The sequence below is a fragment of the Melospiza melodia genome, chromosome 1 (assembly GCF_035770615.1).
Source record: "Melospiza melodia melodia isolate bMelMel2 chromosome 1, bMelMel2.pri, whole genome shotgun sequence".
NCBI lineage: Eukaryota > Metazoa > Chordata > Aves > Passeriformes > Passerellidae > Melospiza > Melospiza melodia.
The window spans coordinates 99921397-99942500 of NC_086194.1; the positions used below are offsets into that span (position 1 = coordinate 99921397).

The 21104-nt window shown below is 37.9% G+C and overlaps 1 protein-coding gene across 2 annotated transcripts in view; it reads right to left on the bottom strand.

The window, feature by feature from the left end:
• The window catches only part of TRIO (trio Rho guanine nucleotide exchange factor), a 245030-nt gene that overhangs the window by 69533 nt on the left and 154393 nt on the right, over nt 1-21104 (bottom strand). For both annotated transcript variants that reach the window (XM_063162709.1, XM_063162720.1), the window contains exons 26-33: nt 20344-20413; nt 19807-19896; nt 17842-17934; nt 15688-15799; nt 13523-13713; nt 10465-10566; nt 8251-8393; nt 7557-7656 (exon numbers count right to left, since the gene is read on the bottom strand). In XM_063162709.1, coding sequence (XP_063018779.1) covers nt 7557-7656; nt 8251-8393; nt 10465-10566; nt 13523-13713; nt 15688-15799; nt 17842-17934; nt 19807-19896; nt 20344-20413 — 901 coding nt within the window. The remainder of the gene's footprint in view (nt 1-7556; nt 7657-8250; nt 8394-10464; nt 10567-13522; nt 13714-15687; nt 15800-17841; nt 17935-19806; nt 19897-20343; nt 20414-21104) is intronic.

A 21104-nucleotide genomic window follows, 5' to 3' on the forward strand; every position in this document is an offset into this window, starting at 1 on the left:
AAAAGTCAGCAGTAAAGTTCTTCACAAAACATTCACAAATACTTAACTGTTTAACAGAAAATTCACACAGGCTTACAACTTTCACATTTTTGTTGGTTTCCCCAAATAAAACTGCACAAACTTGAATTAAAATCATGCAAGCTTAGGGTTTTCCTCCCCCTCTTCAAAACAGTTCATTAGAATAACTTTGCCTAAGCTTTAGTTTCCTCTCTTTGATTGTTACATCTGCTTTGATGTGAAATTAAAATTATTATCAGAACTTTGCAAAGTTCCCAAGATTGCTCAGTGCCAAAGCACCCATCCAACTTAAGCAAGCAGTCCTAGAATTCCTTCTTCCTTACGGCAACAGCATTCCAGGCTACTTCTGTTTTTCATGTGCAAGCATTTCTATAGCTCTGGCTGCTTCAGTGCAACATTCATACCAGATCTCAGCTGGTATTCAACTTCTGTGAATTCAGTAATTTTGAACCAAGCCAGTAAACTCCTTCAGCTCACTGAGGTAACCTTGCAATGCTCTACACTGACAAAGGAGGACCAATACCCCGTGAGAGTTCCAGCTGCATCACATCTAGAAGCAAGTGCCACCCCAACACACTGAACAGACCCTGCCACGTTGCTTTTGACTATTTAATGGCTGCCAGCTACATCCCATGAGCTTCAGAAATAGGAAATAAGAGACTGCATTGTTTCTTATTTATTAGCTTTCGTTACAAGCCTGGAATGGAAACAGTACTGGACAAACTTTTCTAGGAAAATGCTATTTGTTATCGAGCAAGAATTTCAGAGCAAATGACAAAAGCGGCAAAATCCCAGTAAGAATCAAAGGACAATTCCAACCTTTTCTTCCTCAAGTCTGCAACAAATGACAGAACATAACTCCAAGCAGATGGGCTGCAGTAACTCCAGAGCTTTCCCATGGTATCTGCCTGCTAATCTCACTGGCTAGCATTGCTTATGTGAGCTTACAGAGGAGCAGAAGTTTTCTTGAGGGAATGCTGGGGCCAAGAAGGGCAGAAAACCCTCATACGTCTAGTGTTTAAGGAAGATAAATCAGGTTGTACCTGTTTAGATACAGGCTAAAAATTGCTTCTACCCTGTCTCTTCGGACAGCCCCAATACACAAATTACAGGGGGGGGCACACCTTCAAAACGTGTAACCTCCTCCCTCATTAAAACATGTTTCCTGTTCCCTTACACTCCCTTTTTCAGTCCATGCAAAGCTATGCAAAGGGGAAAAAGTAAAGAGCTTTCCCTTGCTTTCTGATATTGATTTATGTTACAGCCTTTGTCAGACCAACTCAGAAACAACTGAAACCATCTGTATGCCTGATGGGGACTAACAAAAAAGCTGATGAAGTATGACTTCACAAGGTGTACAGGGCAGACCAAATTTTTTCTCAAGAGTCCATATCCCATCCAGTGCAAGCACAGCAACAAGCTGAAACTTTCCAGAAACTGCATCTCGTCCTTATATTTCCTCCTAAATACCTCCAGGAGCATATCTCTGGTGCTCTGTTTGCTTTCCTGACCCTTCACTTCTTACAAATAGAGATTGCGGTATATTTTTTGTGACTGGTGCAATGGCCACATATTTTGGTACTACAGTTGTTCTTTCTTTTCTTTCCCTTAATAAAACAAAAAAAGTAGGATCTCAGATTTATGTTTTCTAAGTATTTTATACAATATTAAGCTAAATGAAAAAGCAAATGAAGGTTGTCAGTGGTCATGTCAGATGACCAAAGTACACAAAATTCCTAGTTTCTCAGATAATGTCATAATCAGATATCCTAGCTGGCCAGTGTTCCACTGAAATTCAATACTCATTCACATTTCAGTATAGCATGTAAGACACTTCTTGTTCAGGGTTGTTAGGTCCACACCATCCACAAACATGCACCTATGCTGTTACATGCAACTTAGTGCAGAGCTTTTCCACTACTGCTAAGGCACAAAAAACAATTATTTCTGTAGCCAGCACACACATATGGCACTTTGGAGAGCTGGGCAAAAAAAGCATTTACCAATTTTCCCTTCCTTTGGGTTAACTTCCCTTCTTTCTGCCTACTACAGTAGTGGTTAGGAAACACTTCTATCCTCTTTGTTTCATTGCTCAATTTCTCTCCACAGCACACTCTGTGAAAGCAGTTTCATCCTTCACACTGATGAAATGCAGTTGGACAGCAGGGAGTGTCTGTGATTAAGAGCGTTGCTCAACAGCTGTTGTTGGACAGCTTTGGCAAGGCTCTCCAGGCTAGCTGCAGGGAAGAGTGAGAGGCACAGCACAAACTGGGAGACTCACTTGCACTGAAGGGAAAAGAGTTGCAAACCATCAAAATCCAAATTTAGGCTGAACAAAGGCTTTATATACTTTATCCATCCGTCTCAAGAAACCTTTTATGTAAACTGAATTAATCATGCATGGTAAAAATAAATTATGCTATGTCTGAAACATGGAAACTGGAGAGACAGAGACGAGATGAGACACAAAAGCCAGACAGAAACAGAACTGCAGATTACAAAAAGGCACAAGGTTTAATTAAACAGCTTATCATGGGACATGGTGCCTTGCAGTTGCTGAAATTAATGTTAACCATCTATGTTCACCTCTCTGGGGCCTTTTAGTCACTGCCTCTGGTAGAGAGAAAGAAAAAGCCAAACGACACAAACATGTGAGCACTGACTGAGTACATTCTTAGCACAGGTTTGCTCAAGTCAGGGACACCACACTAAGTCCATCTGCCACCACTACCTGCAAGCACCATGGCTTAACCAGATATTCAAGAGCCTTTACATCAGGCCATACAACATCCTCTCAGGACTGCAAATGAAATTTAATTCTTCATGATAATTTTACATTAAGAAGAAAGGAAAGCAAAGAGAAGCTAACAAGATTTCTCAATTATTTCAAACAAAAAAATCTTTAATCCCTGTTTAAAATGGAAACAAGCGCACTCTGGCAGAAAATAAATGGGACGGACAAAAGTTCTGCCTCAAATAAAGAGCAATTTGCTTTGACGAGGTAGCTGTCCAGACTTGGTTTCCGACTCTGAAAAGAGGTGTGTGCTCAGAGCCATGTCTGCTTTTTTTATTGACATTTTTTTCTACTGATTGGAGCCTTTTCTCTTCTGGAGACTCAGCTGGCAGAACTAAATACCCATTGGTAGTCTCCTGCTGCTTCAGTCTTTTTTCTGTCTTTCAAAGAACTACACACAAGCTTAAAGAAGCATGAAAATGAAATACAACTTTACACAGACAGTAATACAAAGTGTTACCAGCTGGGCACAAAAGACAATTTCTTAAAAATAAAATATTGCTCTACTGACCACCCACAGCAGCTAGCATGTTTCCTACTATTTAGGATAGCAATCTATGACAGTTCTTCTTCTGAAAATCTCTCATGTTCTCAGATATTAGTTTGGATTATTTCATGTTTCTACCAGATCACTGAATAAAGCATGAAAAAAACCTATCAGACCTCCACTGTTTCCTCAGCCTCCCTATTTAATTTCCTATGCACTGGATCAAGTTCAAAAGACAACGTTAAAAATGAGATGAGACTGATGAAAGGCCAAATGAATGGTCCAAGAATCTCTTTTATCCATTAGCCACCTAAAATACTGGCTACACATCTACAGAATGTGAATGGAAGGAATGCTGTGAAAGGTGAAGGGCAAAATATTTACTGAGAAGGGTACAATGAGAGAGCACTCATGCAGAAAACTGAGATGCTTTGATGGACTAGCAATCCCTCTCTCAAAAATTCTGTATTTCATGCTGGATGCCATTATACCTTCCAATGCTTCAGGATGGGTCAGTGCTATTGATGGAAATATATGTCTTGCAATATGAAGATACACCCCATGACAAAAAAAAAAAAAAAGCCAGAAAGGGATCCTAAATTACCTAGTCCACTTCATTCCCATCCTCTATAGCATGATTGACCACATCTGTGTGAATCCTTAACATTTACCCAAACTGTTCTCACTGAACTCCAGTTATGGAGATTCCCCAGCCTTCAGAATTACTCTGCTCTAGGTTTTCACATTTTTATATTTTCATACCCATAAAAATTATTATTGCAATCTTTTTTTAAAATAAGTCATTCAATTTCATCCCATCCACTTAAAATACAGGTAAAAGACTGTTTAGTAACTCTGTGCAGTAGCCTTTTTCCCCAGCTGAAGATCTAAAGTTCTTCCTCCTGCTGTTTTTTTCCCTTTAGACTTATTGGCCACAATTTTAGCTTGCCCTGTACGTTAGGTTTAGGAGATTCTAATCAACCTTTTTCCTCTTTCCCTCAGAATTCTTCCAATGGACCATTGATTTTCCAAAATTCCGTACTCAAAACTGTAACTCAATTGTTACAGTATCTAATGTATGCCTTATGAGTTCTGAGTAAACAATGAGGACTTAGTGTCCTCAACATCCCATTTCTACAAGCCAAGATATTTTTGCTTTCCTTGCCCTCCCAGATGCATCACACAGCTAAACAATAAACATCTTGTGAGCCTCTGTAGCTTCTCAATTATCCTCTCAAAAACTGTTTCAAATTCTCAGTTTTCATTAGTTAACTATTTCTACCTATTCATATAAGCTCAAATGTGTTCCTACTAAATAGCACAGAACTTTGCCAGTTAATTTTTCCCACTGCCAACATTATTCTGAATTCTAATTCTGCCTTCCAACACTGTTTTCAGACGACATGAGGCTGGGAAGGATGTCCATGTCAGCTTTATAAACATATGGTCTATTGCATCATCCCAGTCATTACTGAAAAGCAGCATTGCAACAGTGGAGCCAACAATCAAAAGTTAAAATTCTAGCCTAAAAAAGCAAGGGTGGAGAAGAAAAACCCTAATCATAAAGTTATTCTTTGTTGTTATGGCAATTACAATTATGTCAGGAAACAGGATGCAAGGAAAGAAGTTCATCTGGACAATATTCAACCACTTATTATCATGGTTAAGGATTTTCAGCTCTTTCAAAGTATATCTCTGAGGAGGTGAGAAAGAATATTGACATTTGGATAAAGGATTTCATTCTTGATATACTCCCTGTATAACAGTTTAGCACTTCTAGTCAAAACATTTATTTTAAAAGAATGAACTGTCTGAACATATAATTGGAGGAAGTAAAGAATGGTTTTACTTGGCTGTTGATTAATGTAACGTGTTTAATATTTTTTGTCTTCTCTCAACCTCAATAATGGATACACATGAACAGAAAACTGTTCAACAAGAGCTTAGTAAGTAATACAGCACTAAACATTTCTACTACTTAATTATTACTGGTTTTAATTGCTTGATATTTTTAATGTTTCTTGGTTTGGAATCCCATCTCAGTTAGCCACCTGCTCCAAATTTGACCAAAGAGTTCCACTGCTTCCTTTGGCTAACCACATCAGTGGCACTTTAAATCTGTACAGCTGTTTTACTCCATTTCTGTAAGACATTCACACACACTTCAAGCTTCTAGGCTAAGAGGGCAGAGTAGATTTTAAACCCCAAGTGGACTGCAGCTAATGAATTTTTAACATCCAACATGAGAGATTACCTCAGACTCGGCAATGGTGTTAAGACACCCTGCAGATTTCACTGGCCACTTTCTTGTTACTGTTCATTAATAATTTTTATTTTGTATTTTTAAACAGATTAAAGATTTTCTCAATGTATTTAGCAAACCAAAGCATACAATAGAAACATCAAACAAAGCTACACTGCTAATTCACACACTTTTTAGTAGTGCACCATAGTAAATTGCTTCCTTGGACATACAACACAGCCCAAGTAACTTCCAGGCAGTCATCAGCTTGCTTTTCTTGGCAAAGAAAAGTCTAACAAAAATTTTATGCACAAATGCAAGATCTCAAAAATACTTTAAATACAACACTACAGTCACTAATCACACCTAAAACCTGTCAAGAAAATACTGAAAAGTGTTCTCCATTTTTTCTTCCTTCTATTCCTCTTCCTTTTAACTTTTACCTCCTGTTGAACAGGTTGTTGGTAAGACTCCTCCTCATGTCAGTCTGGAAAACAATCCTGAGGGCATTCTGCTCGGCCACCTTTCTCAGCAATTCTCACACCATGCATGAAATATTTCTGTCAGGGGCATCAGGAGACAATGATGCTATGCATCCTAGTGAACATCACAAGCAGAAGGGTGTTGGCTCTGCATGGCAGGGATGGACTGCATCACCTCCAACCTGTGTGAACACAGCCTGGTGTCTCAGCCAACAACCAGGGAAATCACAGAGAGCATGTCTTGCTCTGAGGGTCACAGGTTACCTCAACTCTTCCCTTAAGAACTGTTTGCTAGCATACAAAACTTAATGTTTTTAAACCTCTAAATAGTTAAGTAAGAATGATAAGAATAAGAGCAAAACAAAAGTCATCAAAAAAGTTCTTCTTCCTCTAACCAACTGTTCTTCTCACAGGTATCTTTAGAAGAAGCCCCTACCAAAACTACAGACCAACCTCAGTACAAATGCACAGAGTCAAAACATAGGCTGTTCTTGACAAATACAAGAGCAACCTAAGCACCTAATATTTTCCTCCTCCTGTCTGCTTCTCTATATGGAAAAATCAAACCATAGAGTTTGAGCAACATGTGAAAATAGAGAAAACTCACTGAGTTTAGGTGATGATGGAAGTGGTGTACATATTATTCTGAGAACCTATTCATTTACCTACCCTGAAGAGTACTGGTTATTTATCTGCATATTTTGAATGGCTCATCAGAACAATTTTACCCAAGGAGGTAACTGACTAGAAATCCCTAGCCAAACTTTAAAGTAGTTTGGTAGGCATCGTCAGTGTTTTAATTCATTCTTCTGTTTGATAAACTTTTATTATCCATCTCTACCTCCCTCCAGGGTCCTAACACTTCTCACTTGCCAAAAAAACTTGTTTCAATTCCAAGTAACACACACATTTTGGAAACTTTTTTATTCTTTTGACACTTATCTTTCTTCCACCCAGGGGAAACTCTGGCTGTGTATCCTTATGGTACAGCCCAGCCAGAATCTACAGGCAGAGACGGAGGAAAGGAAACACCAGCACTAGTACAAAATGACAGTTTGGAGGGTTACTTCTGGACAATTCCATCAGCTTTCATGCAGGAAGTGAAAATCTACTCCCTAACCCATAAACACTGGAGAGTACTTTTCCTTTACAACTGTAAATCTGTGGTGATCACCAGCCTCAAGCCAACATGAAAAGCAGATGGTATGCTTTCAGGAAGGCTGAGATTAACATCAAGAAAAATTCTGTGCATTGCTATCAAATTTTATGGAAAATAAAACTTTCATTTTAAAATGGGTCAAACCTTTGAGCAAACTGCAGAACAGAGGGGACCAAAATGGTTTCAAATTGGAACAAATAATCTCTTCATGACCTTGGTATCAAAGTATTTTCTCTATTGCCGATAGCTATTTTTAAGAGACTGAGTATATCCATGCCTCTTCTCTGAAGGTACTAAGGACTAATCCTGGGTGCTAATTCACAGTAAGGGACAATTCATCTGCTCTCAGCACAGAGGATATCCAGGAAACTTACCTTATCACTGTCTAGCGTGTTCTGGGAGGTTCGTGAGGCAATTGAAATAGTATCAGGCTGGCTGCTGCCATCTCCCTGACTGTCCAGGTCCTCGCCATCCCTGCAAAGAATTCAGGTCTCATTACAAGAGTGGTACTGTGTTTGTAACATGCCAGTTAAGGAAGTGAGACACTGCCAGTGTGGCAACAGACACCAAATTCACTGATGCAAGAATCAAATACTCAGTACTTAATACTCTCTTACTTCTCTGCTGTAAGAGAAGAGATTAATTTGCAAGGTATACATCCTGTGGAATTAAGGCAACAACCAGTGAGCCAGAAATATGGAAACACACTTGCCCAGTCACTTAGCCAAAGCTAGTGAGGAGGACAGTTGGTGACACATTTCAAGCTTCATAAAAGAAAAACAAAGGACCTGAGTAACAAATGCAGAATTGCAAAAATCTAAAATGTACAGCTATCCTGTTCCAAATCCCTTCTGTAATGGCTCATTTACACAAGCCAGGGACTGTTCAGAGCAGAAATCTCAACAAATTCAGCACTGCAGGAAACTGTAAATTAATGATAAGATAAAAGTAGACAAAATGACTCTTGCTTTTGTCCAATTCACTTAAAAGCATTCAAAATTCAACAGTACAGAGGAAAGAGCACTGTTGTACACTTAGAGATCTCTGATTATTTGAAATACTACTTACCTTCTTCCTTTCTGTTTTGTTGTTGGTGCAGTTTTGGGAATGTGGATGGGCTCTTTCAATGCTCCTTTCAGATGAATAGTCCTTTCTTGTATCACTTCCCGGATGTGTTTGATCCAGTCCTGTTTATTCTCTATACTGGATGCCTTTGATATGCAAAAGAAACAAAACCCCCACAAAGGACCATTATGGCTAAGTAGATCCACACATACAGTCAGCTAATAAACACAAAGAGGAATGCATAAAGAATGACTGTGAAAAATTTCTGAAAAACCTGAACAGAGAAAAGGAAATTCTAGCTGTCTTGTTTTGAATCCCCAACATTACTTTACACCTCTCAGCATTATTAATATTGGTATTTTAAAAACATTTTAACCTTAATTCAGAGTTTTCTTTTTTAACTTGATGACTAAAGCCCTGTATGCATCTCATGTGAATGAGATGAATTCCAGTAATAACACCTTGAATACTGGTAATTTAAACTCATTCTACATTTTAGGTCAATTCTAACTTGGAAGAATAATAACCTACTATTACTGGCAAAGAAGTTAACTTTTACTGCAACACATTTCATGTATTACTCTTCCCACTTTTTGATACATATCTTGAGGCAGAAAGCTAATTTAGGGATTGTATTCTAATTGCTGCCTGCAACATATCTATTATTTTAAATACTCCAGAAATTACTTGATATCCTGCCCAACTTGTAATCTGATTGCTTAGCCCAATTTAACCCTGCACCTGAAATGCTACTAAATATAAATATTATTTCAGATCTAAAGAAATTATTATATATAGTTTCCTTAATTATATACTACTTCTCTTAATTGCTGTCTTATTTGAAATAACTGGCTTCAAATATATTATAAATATTTAATATATTATAAATATATAATAACCAGGAATTCTAAAGGGATGAAGAAAATTGCAGGAACAGATGGACTTTGTTTGTCTTTTACAAACAAAAACATTTAGGAAAAGAAGATAAACACGATCTTTTAAAAGAATCATTTATTTAGTTTTTCATGGAATTTACCTCTAATATCAATGAGGTAAGGAAGCGCTTGTTTCCAGCTTTCAAAACTGAATAAACAAACAAAGTCCACAAAATTGTGGAAGAGCTTGATGTATCATAAAAGTTTTCTAAATATCATATGCACTAAGTAAAGCATGGAACAGAAACACCTTAAAGTGATCTTATGTAAAGAATCCTTAATTACAACCTTTTATTCCATTCTGCCCTGGGAGGATCATTTCAAGCTGCAAAGCATTGTCTCTGGAATTATGGGAACATTAAAAACTGAAAGAAAATCTAGTATGCATTAATGTTACACTTAATTTCCTTGCATTCCTTCACTGCTGCCAGAAAGCTAATGTAAGCTTTTGTTAGCCTGTAATTCACAAGGAAGAGTGTGACATGTGAATTGGAGAGGCCATTTTTAAGTGACATTATTGAGTATTTGCTATGCATATATGTGAAATCACAAACAAGTTTAATAGTAGGTACATTAATCTATAAATGGGAATATGAACTTTGTTTCAGCTCAAAAGAGCTCCTCAAAACATGAATGATTACCCATTAGCTGCTTATGGTATTTACAAAACATGTTCTTCAGTTGAGGAGTCCCAGGTTACATACCATAATCACAGGAAACAGATTTAGCCATTCTTCTAGCTAGGCAAACAGCACTGCTGACACCTGCAACTTGCCCAGACACAAAACTTATAGGAATTACATGCACCTTTATCCAAAGGCAAGTAGCTTCAGAAAAACTTGCAGCCCACAGAAAGACATAAAAATCTTTTGCAGTGTTAGTTTTCTGCATAAAAATATGGGTAATGAAAAACAGCATGGCCAACAAGCAGCGATGATTGAGTGTGGAAGGTAACACTGATGCCATCATTTCTTAGTGACACCAGCTCCCTGTCAGCTAATTGCTGAAGTCTTCAAGCTTATGGAAGTCCATTGGATCAAACCTCTCCCTACCATGATTTGTGAAAGCAGGTTTGTCTAATTCTTCAGTAGGCTGCAAAGATTCCCCTCTGCTCTCAGGCCACTTGAGTTAGATATATACACACCACCACTGCTGCAAACCCAAAGAAAATTCTTTGTCAGCAGCTGCCCCTCCCAAAGCAGGAAATCATTCCTTACTTTCCCAACAAATAACAACAACTACAAGCCTTGCTATAGACTAAAAGCACATCTGCTAAAATTACCTTGAGAACAATTTTGTTGTCTGAAGTTGGTGTCCTTCCAACCCACAGAGCAAACTTGCAGGGGTCTCCTTCTACATGTTCTGTGACACCCAGTTCGGAAGTCTGGAATTAAGAAAAAATTGTTAGGACCACACAGAATTTTTCCTCAGAAGCCAACAAAGGCATGCTAATAATCTACAAAATTGAGCACTACTATTTAAAGAGATTTTCAGAAGCTTAAGGCTAACTCATAAGGCTAGAGAGAATCCTTTATTCTGGTGGCAGTGTGAGGTCTCTTCAAAAAAGTAAGAACCGCAAGCTTAACAATTTTTTCTATAAAGTGACAATAAACAATAACACTTACAATCCCGAAAATGAATTACTGATTTTAGTTTTTGGACTTGACAGGAAAACCCTTATAATTCTAAAGATGATGCTTGGCAAAAAATAAGTTTTGGCTCCTCTCCCTGTTCATTTCCATTGGGGAACACTCACTGTTTACTAATTTTTATGCTCCCTCTCAGATAAGATATACTTAAGAATTCTCTTGCTATCTTCTAAAATGCTGGATTCTTTTTTATCAAATGAGCCTTTCCTAGTGTTTCCTTCCCTCTGAAACAGTTGAAATAATTCAGAAATGCAGTTTCCCTGGAGAATTTTGTGAGACAACTATATGAACAATCAGTCTTTGGGAATGTTCTAATGTCAGACCTTAATGGCTAATTATCATCCAAAATGTTTTCACTTTCTAACTGGAACATCTCACTCATATGAATTGGCTTCCACTTTAAACAATTCATACAGGCTCTATTCCAAAAAAAATTACAAACTAAGAAAGAGAGCTCAAACTAAAAGAACCCTCACTCTCCAACAGCTGCTAAGTATTCTCACATGATTAGAAGCTGTATTTTTCCCCTCATACACATCATCATTAGCACATACACACCTCAACACATGAGATGCTGGATACCCAATACCTGAGTAAAAGTACTTTTTTTCTTGTCTCATTTCGATGCCAACTTGGCTCTTTTTTTGGTGTTGGTGGGTGAAAGCTTTTTAGATTTTTTTTTTTCTTCTAAAATAATCCCATCCCAACATCTACCCTTCCACACACAACTGTCTTTGCCCAACAGGCAGTTGAGCAACACCACTCTCTGCAAAGGATGCTAAGTCTGCATGTGGCTCTCCAGGACAGGCTCACAGAACAGAAACCACTGTGGCTTACTGGATGCATGGAAACCACACTGAGGTGAGGAAGCTCCCAAACAGCCACTTACTGGTGACTGGGAGAGTGTTCTGTCCAAGTAACACCTGCTTGCCTTTTTTTCCACAGCCCTCCTTAGGCATTTACTCCTGAACACCTAATCTCTTGCCAAAGGAGTTCATTAACACCTTCTGCCTATATAGATATACAGATATATATACAGACATATATCTATATCACGCCATTGAGTATCTTGTGCTGGGGAAACCCTGATGTTCATTATGCACAAAGCAAAGAGAAGGACCTCATTTTTGTAAAGCCATCTTCCAGAAGTCACAGGATAGCATCCAGAAAGGATCTTCAGCTCAAGTCAACATGCATGCTTTCAACATATGCCTTTTCTAAAGATCAAACTATAAGAGCTGCTATAATATAAGATGCACTACAGGATATTTTGCCAGATAGAATATGACAACAAAAAGAATCCCTGTATTTTAAAAAATGAGGTACAATGAGAGTCTTCAAGATTTCCATCAGCTTCTCTAAGACCTAAGGCTACTACTAAATTCCTGTTGGAGGAACCGACATGACAATTTAACAGGACTGATTTTTCAGTTTTGTCACCTCTCCCATATAATCCCTTGGCAGCTATTAATATTCTCCAATACAACAGCATTTCTTTTTTAATTTTGAGTTTTTAAGAGCAGCAAAGAAAGGTGTGATCAACTAACAGCTGCAGCAGTGTTACCTAATAGCTATTTAGTATCAGGAAGGAAAGCAAATGTTGGAAATGAAACGAGAGAATATGAAATGAAAGATATGGAAAAAAAGAGGGTTTTTTTTCACCAACCTGTTTTACCAGTTTAGATACAGAAGTGGGAAGTGGGAATGAATGAAAGAAAAGGAACAGAAGCACAGGGAAAAGACTCAGTATTTATATCATCTAGACTTAGTTATATATCCCAATAGGATCAATGCAAGAATAATGTTTTCTTGAGTGTAGTTCTGAGAAGGGAAGTAATTTTAAGTACTTGCTCTGAACTATTTTAGCTATTTAAAAGCTAATCTTGCCATCGATAGGTGCAGAGCAAGCCATGGGAGACTGTCTTGCCACTTGGCTAGCTGCCTAAATTTATGGAGTGTGAATACTGCTCTCACCCAAGTCATCCAACAAGATAGGAAGGTAAGGATGTGAATTCCAGAGTCACATTGTGTAAAGTATGCATTCTAGAGAATGCATTCTAGAAGGCAAGAGTGGAGGAGAGAGGAGGTTTTGGGGTTGATTTTTTCTTTTTAGTTTTTTTTTTTTTCTTTAGATGGGAAAAAAACATTTCCACCTTTACATCCTTTCAGTAGACCATAAGTACTATAATTCTATATGCGGAATTTTATTGTAAGACTACTGGTCTCAGCAAACATTCTGGAATGAACTTTTCCAAAACAGTCCTTGTCTTCCCCAATCAGTAGGTGTAGAATATCCACTAAAACGAATCCTTAACAGCAATAGCAAACAAGAAAGTTGAAGGCAACTCATCAACTCCTTCCATACTTCTGCTTTATACAAACAAGTGTTAAAGAATCTGCAATCAGCACACAATTAAGACAAAACCAGTCTAGCCCAATATTGACTTTCATTTCACCTGACACACCAAGACTGACACGTACGCCTCAATAGTTGCTTTGAGCCTATCCTTTCTCCTCAAGAGCAAGACAAAGCACCACACTTTAAAGGTTCAGTCTATACATTCCAAGGCTTTCTTGCAGTGCTCTGTTACAGTTGTTCAAGTTTTTCAGACACACTTAAATCACCTGAGCTTAGTTGAAGCCTAATCTGGACAGTTTTGTAAATATGATTAATTGTTCTTCAATACTTACAAACAGTTTGCTCTTGTAAATGTACTTGCTCCTTCCACTTGAGTCCTTCACTTCTTTACTGAAAACCAAGGACATCTCAAAAAGGAAAAGGTGCCTCTCTCTTCCCTTTCGAATCAGAGTTTTTGGGTCCCACACTTGGAAGGATTCTTGAAGGATGAGCTCTCCCTGAGATTCTATATTTTCATCAAAGCCTAAAAACAGAGTGAAAGGAAAGATTCACTATGAAAACTTGGTAATATAAGTAACATAAAAGGCACAGCTTCTGTTCATTAAACTATATGATTTTTTTCTCCCTGACAAAACTTCCAAAAGATGCGATTCCAAGAAAACAATACTAAAAACAAGACTTGATTTTCACACTGCAATATACTAAATGTAACTACAGCTCAAATGCACTGCTAAATTTAGATATCCAATTGTTAAGAACTTTATCAACTCTTCTGGCAGTATTTTACCAACAAATGACAAATCTGTCTTTGTCAGCTTCTGGTAACCTCTTCTGTGATGAAAATGATTTCTCTTATGAGCTTTCTGCCACTCTACAAAGTAAGCAACTTGCAAAGACACAGAGCAACATCAGGTTCTTCTGAGAGTGGCAAGCTCCCAAATGCCACCTTTTCTGGAGGTATACCTTCTCTACCATGTGGGCAATGAGCACAGAAATGTGTTCCAACTAGGGATGGAGAAACATGGCAGCTTGGAGCTGTTGGCATACAATCAGCCTACCATTGGTCATGCCAGAATTGATCCACGTTACAGTAATTACCAGCTGGATCATTTGTATTGAGACATAATGAAAAAAAGATGAAGATTGAGAACACCAACAATTTTACTTCCATTATAATGGCACCATGTTCACCCAGTTTAATACACAGCTTTAGAGTTGGAGGATAACAAAAACTGTCACCCATACTCTTCTGAGTGGTATCAAAATGTATTTTAAATAGATACTGCTTGCCAGGTCTCATACTCTGAACAGGACAAGAGTATGGAGAGGATCAGAGGCAAGTTCCGCCAGGATGTTCATTCAAAATCCTCCGGAGACATAAAGAGGAAATGTGCTCACTCGCTATATTTGTCCAACATGGGATGACTCAACAATGCACGCACCATTTGTTGCAAAACCAGCTTATGTAAAAGATTAGGATATTCTCCAGAGTCACATTCCCAGTGTCAAAAGATGATTAACAAAGCTGGTCAGCCTTTATACTAAGACCACCTCCTGAACAAGCATTTGGAAGTGATCCTGTAAACTGACTGACATCCTTACTGTTTAAAATCAAGGAATAGAGGTGATTTGGAGCATTTATAAAATCAAGGATCATATGTCAAACCAAGACAAATTTTGCAGTATCTAGCACAATACTGAAAATTCCACAACAAGCTCCATGCTACTCCCAGAAGGCAGAGGAGAAGAAAAGGCATATTGATTAGAAGCATTTAAAAGTATTTATTCAGCCACTATAGGGTAAGAGGGCCCTGCTTTTTTTTTCTCCCAAAATTTAAACACCCAAGAAAAACATTTTTATTACTAAATGTATGATTGCACCATTATAAATGATAATGTGCCAATTGCAAAACAGATTTTGGCACGAAGTTGTTCTAAGCACATAGATGCATTACATCCAACCTCCACTGTCTGCCATGAACATGATTATGCTGGCTTAGGCTTGGGCTAAATTGGCTTATGCTGACATTTTACTGCCAGAAGATAGATTTCAACCAGAAGTCTGTTATGGAACAGGCAGCAAACAGATGTGAAAAAGGTAAACTTCTTGGAGACAATTATTTCATACATAAATCAGCAAAATCACCAATAATACACTTATGAGCCTCATACAAAGAAGCTTAGGTTGGAGAATGCAGCCAAAGCCAGCCTATCTGACCAGTCACCTATTGCATTTTGGGTGAGTAGTGGACTATCTCATTAGCCTACAGGTTTTTCAGATCTGCAGTGCCACAACTATAGATCAAGGTGAAAGAACACTTCAAGAATTACTAAAACCCTAGCAGCTGACTAACAACTTATTTTCCTAAATAAATTTTCATCTCATATAGCCCTGCCAAAATGGTATGAAAAATACAAACCCTGAGAAAAGAACATGTTCACAAAACAAAGTTCCTCTGCAGCACACAATGAATTGGAAAGGCAGCTTGAATCCTACCTTCCAGCATGCTGAGGTGCATGGCATCATTGGCTCGCTTTGGCACACTAAGCATCACCTCCAGGCCATCCTTAATCTCACCTTTACCTTCTTCACAGCACGTGAGCAGCTCCTGCAAAAGACAAACAGACAAAATTACTCTCTATCATTTGTTTTTACACTAATATGACAGACAACCAAAGAGTAGTTCTAACAAACCAAAATTCATTTTTGACACATAAAATATTTTTGAACTTCTTGACACAGTTATCAGATGCTGTGCTACATCAAGGCCCAGAACAATGCAGCTGCCAAGTCATGAAGATGGAGGAAAGCAGGGCAGCATAAAAGGACCCTTCCCACCTCCCATGTCAGTCATTGCTCCACTGCACCAAACACCTGCTCTGTACAACTGCTGATAAAGATTACATTGTTTTATTCTAAGTATTCCATGAATGACTATTCTGTGTTCATAAAAGCAACCTACAGGCAAAACTTTTCAATACAAACTAGCATTAACTAATGGACAGAAGTTAGAGAATTGAACATGCTGAAGTGTTGTAGCAGAATTTAGGGCATACAGTTCTCTGGCCATTCAACATCCCACAGATTTAATGTAACAGTGTCTCAGCTGGTATTCAAATTTCCTGGCAGCTTTCAAGCATTTGAACAGTATCAAGATAAAATGTAGGTTACATAACCAAAAGGGCATATTATGTTACTTCTGTTATTCAAAAAGCCCACTTAATTCATTCCCTCAGGTTAAATTCCTTTTCCTCTTTTTAAAGAGAAAGCCATGTGATTTCTAATATTATGATCATTACAGTATTTTTATTCAACTGCCAATACCACTATCGCAGCAAAACACTACATGATTCCACCTAAATTTTGCATGACAACTCCACAGAACAGTGAGAGTAACTTTAGTATCTCTCAGAGGCACAGAAGAGGAGCAGCTTCAATACCATTTGGAAAAACAAGTGAAACTTCCAGAACTGTAAAATGTTTCATTTATCATTCAAGTTTTAGGCTCTTAATCCTAGTATGCTATACATCTCTCTCCTAATATTGAAAAAGAAAATAAAAGAAAAAAGAAATGAAAGACAATCCAGGAACCACCACACAAATCCATTTTACTACACAGTAAAGACATCTGGCTCTGCAAACACTGGTGAAACCAATGTATCCCACCACTTCCATAAAGTTGCAGGCTGAAGCATATTAATAATAAAAATAATAATTATTGCTGGAATTAATTCCTCAATTTCTGAAACAGCACAGCCCAGAGTATTTCTGTAATAATAACTTGACTAAGCCGTAACTCCTTGCAAGTGGAAAATGGACACTAAACTTCAGTCAAAACTGAAAGATTTGTTTCCACCCACAGTGACCTCTAATGTTTTTCAGAAATGTCAAAAGCCTCTAATGTTTTTCAGAAATGTCAAAAGCAATCACACATGGCTGTTCTCAAGTAAAAAGGGGAGACACAGATCAGTTACAGTGCTTTTGTAGGCTGCTACAACAAAACAGGTATTGCCACCTAACAGCGACCCAGCACAGTCCAAGAACACTGCTGCCCGCCTGAGAAGACATCTGTCCACTGAGTCAAAGTTCTAACTACAGGGTTCCAAAAGTTGTGCTTATTTGGCAGCTGCCATTTACTGGACATTTCCAGGCAATATTACAAATAAAAACTCTTTGTGCAACAGCTCTACAGGTACAGTCACTATGTGTAAATATTTACCAATACACACAGATATTTAAATGCCTCATAGATATTTGTATTACAGTTTTATATATAAATATCTATTTTACAGTATTTAATACCATCAGCATAGCTAATGACTTGCCAAAATCTGGTGTAGAAACCATTACAAAAATGGTTTTATAGTCCTATAGTCATGAATTACTTTCAACCCCTGCAAATCCAAATGATATTTTCTAAGTAAACATCAGTATTCAAGAATCTTTTTTTTTTTGGTTTACAGAAATGTGGACAAAAAGCTGCTTGTTTATGCCTTCATTCATTTTCAGTTGAAATTTTGCAGCAGCATTTGTGGCTGCCCAGATGCTGGAGTCTCAAAGAGTAGAGTAGAACAACCTCCTGATTTTAGCAAGAGCTTTGCCTTCTTATGACCAGCAGAATCAGATGAAGAACTCTGAATTAATACTGACCTTTAAAAGAAGCTGGTATTTTGTTATCCTTTGGACAGGTTTGATAAGGTAAGAGGAGATAGAGTTGGCCAGTCCATGTCGCTGTTGTATCTCCTATGTGGAAAAAGAAAACATTTGAATTTAGGGCATACAGTAAGTGAGGACTGTAAGCACCAGCCCTCAGATATAAACTGTTTTGAGGGATTATGAAATATATACATTAACTACAAATTCTATTTTAGCAGGAAAAAACCCCCCAAAAAACAGGATAATCTGATATTCCAGGCACAATTAATATGTGTGATGCTGTGTATCTGCCTGCTCACTTGGTACAAACAGAAGATGATTACCTCCAAGAGTACCTGTGAAAGATTTCAACAAACCTAAATACAAAGAGCAACAATTAGAGACACAGAATGTGTGGCAACACCTTTTTTAAAAAACATTAAGATCTGTACTTCTTTTGCTACTTGCAGGAGAGGAAAAACCCTCACATTCCAGTGTTGCTGGGAAGAGGCGGGAGTGCCAGAAAGGCTGAGGTAGAGGTTTCTCAGCATCCCCTGCTATTTCAGTGCCAACTGCCACAGACGGCCTCATCCCCCACCAGAGGGAGCACCGAGTAACAGTTTCTGAGGTTACCAAGCATTGAAAAGAAACCAGCCACGTACAAATAGAAAAAGAAACAACATCCACGAAGCTAAAGGTGGAAACCAGAATTATCGGATAGCTAACTGGGATGATTACAGATTGGGTACTGACTGGGGCTGAATTCCACTGATAGGGTCTGCCATTTATCATAACATTGGATCTATTCCAACCAAGCAATTTCAAACAGCAAGTTATGCCCCACAGCTATGTGCCATCAAACCATGGTTACAGTATCAGAAATTCCCAAAATGGGATACACATGATATTTTCACGTGGACCAGTGGTGTCATCAGTGGAAGCACTCAAGTTCTCTGTGCACAGAATTAAGTCTTCACACTCCTAATATACTTTAGGTGAATTAGGGGATGGAGAGCTCTGGATCTAGTGGTAAAACTGGAGGTGGTGGCAGGAATTTATTTCTAGTAATTTTATTACAGCCCTGTGTTATTTTTTAATGGTATTTACTAAATTTTTCTTGGAATTTTTTTGGTCACGTCTATCTGATTTTCTATAACTCACCTGGCTCTTCTTCAAACACTAAAAACTTAACAGAAGGCTTCACAGAAAGGCTTTGCCTTACAACATTTAGAAACCTCATTTCCTCAGTGATTAGACTTTTGAGATTAACCTCAAGGGCTTCAGGGATTTCCTCTACTTCTCTCTACTTGTACAAACAATTCTAAAACAAATTGTGGTGTCATCATACAGCTAGTGGGGAAAAAAATGGAAAAAGACTGAACTCCAATTGAATAATCTATTAATACATGTCCAATTAAAGCTCAGTCACTGTGGTCAAAATTCCTCCATTAAACTTCTAACACACCTACATTTTGCTTGCTTTTCTATGCAGAATATTGCACGTGCAGGCCATGGAACCGTGGGACTGAATAAGGAGGTTCAGCCTTTCTGAATAACAGCAGTGAACTGAATTACCACTACATGCAATTACAGTTCAAAAGCGCTCCAAAACTCAACCAACATTTCTATCTCTATTACATACAATGCAAACTAAGCACATCAAAATGCTAAGATTTGCAGGATGTGCCTGTGTGAGCTGAAGATTCATGTCTCGGTTGTTGTTGCCAGAACCTGCTTCCAGTTCTGAACCACTCTGCTATTTGACAGCGGCTTTTCACATCTGATTTGACAGCTCTGTAACACCAACTGAGCAATGTAACCACGTGAGATACAGAATTGATTTTCTTGAGCTGACAGCTTAATAAATTGCAGCGTTATTAACAGGAAACTTGCATTTTCTTAACAAATTAGGCACTCAGCAGAACCACAAATATGAGTCAAACAGCCAAGGTGTTTTAGCTTTTAAGATTATGTACTTACATCAAAGTATGCTCCTGCATGTTCTAATATCAGCTGAGTGGAATCTGGCTTATTTTTACAGTAGGTAACGTACATCTGGAATTTGTCTGCCTGCAGAACAAAATGCAAATTTACAAAGGTTATCAGAGAGCATCATTAATCTCTCTAAGTTTTCATGCCATTATCAGAGAGCTTATCTTCCCTATCAAGAAACTGAGCTGTACAGAATAACATTTCCACTCAAACTGGCAGTGTAAAAATACACATCAGGCAAGTAAGACTGAAAACAGCAGCAATGTGTATAAAAATAGGTTATTCAGAGCTAAGACAAACCAAATCTGCACACAGGTTTAGGCAACTTGCATACACTTCAAGAGCAGCTAAGACTGGCATCTGACAGGAGTGACCTAATTATTGTTTTCTCAGTTAAAGACACACACGTTTTCCTTAAATTTGCAGGAAGAGGTACTTTTACAAATCAAAAAGGGATCTGAGAGCAAGAATTCATCCTGTCATGCTTCCTATCCCCCCTTCTAAACGTAAGTGTGACTTCATTACCCAAGTAACAAAGCAATGTCCAACATCTTCTGGTAGCTGTTCATATTTTTCCAACTCCTTGAGAAATATACTGTGGGTAGAAAAGAAACAAGTAGTACAAGGCATATGAAACATGTTTATTACAGCAAATTGCTTGGATCTATTGTCAGTGGATAAAGGCCATTAGAAAACTTTCTGTAATACCAAATGTATGAGCTAAGGAAATAAAGATAACAAATAGATAAAAATGTGTAATAAAAGTACTAATATAAAATATAATTCAATAAAAATTCTGATGAGAAGATCAGAAACTGAACCAGTGGACATGCAGTTAATACATAAGAATACATAAAAATTTAGTAATTGCTGTTGTTCTCTATCAAGAAGGTTTCCTACTGTTTTTAGTTTCAAGAAAAACCTTCATCTCAATTTAAAAAAACCCCAAACATTGCTTTTTGGATACTCAAGTTCTCAAGTTAACACAAAGCATACAAAGAACTGTAAAATTGGGGTCTGGAATACACTAGGTTTATTTTATTACTTCGAAGAATCATAACCCAATACAAATGTGTACATAACCAGGAAATAACAAAGAAGGAAGATTCAGAGCAAGACTTCTGTACACAGATCCCCCTAAGAACCACTCCACTCAGAAGAAATGGAGTGGACAAGTCTCTTTTATGCTCTGTACTCCAGTAATTGTAATGATGCTGGTGCATCTCTACAGAAGCTAAGAGCCAAGAAGAGCTGGGAGCCCTACTCTTTCCCACTAACAGCTGCAC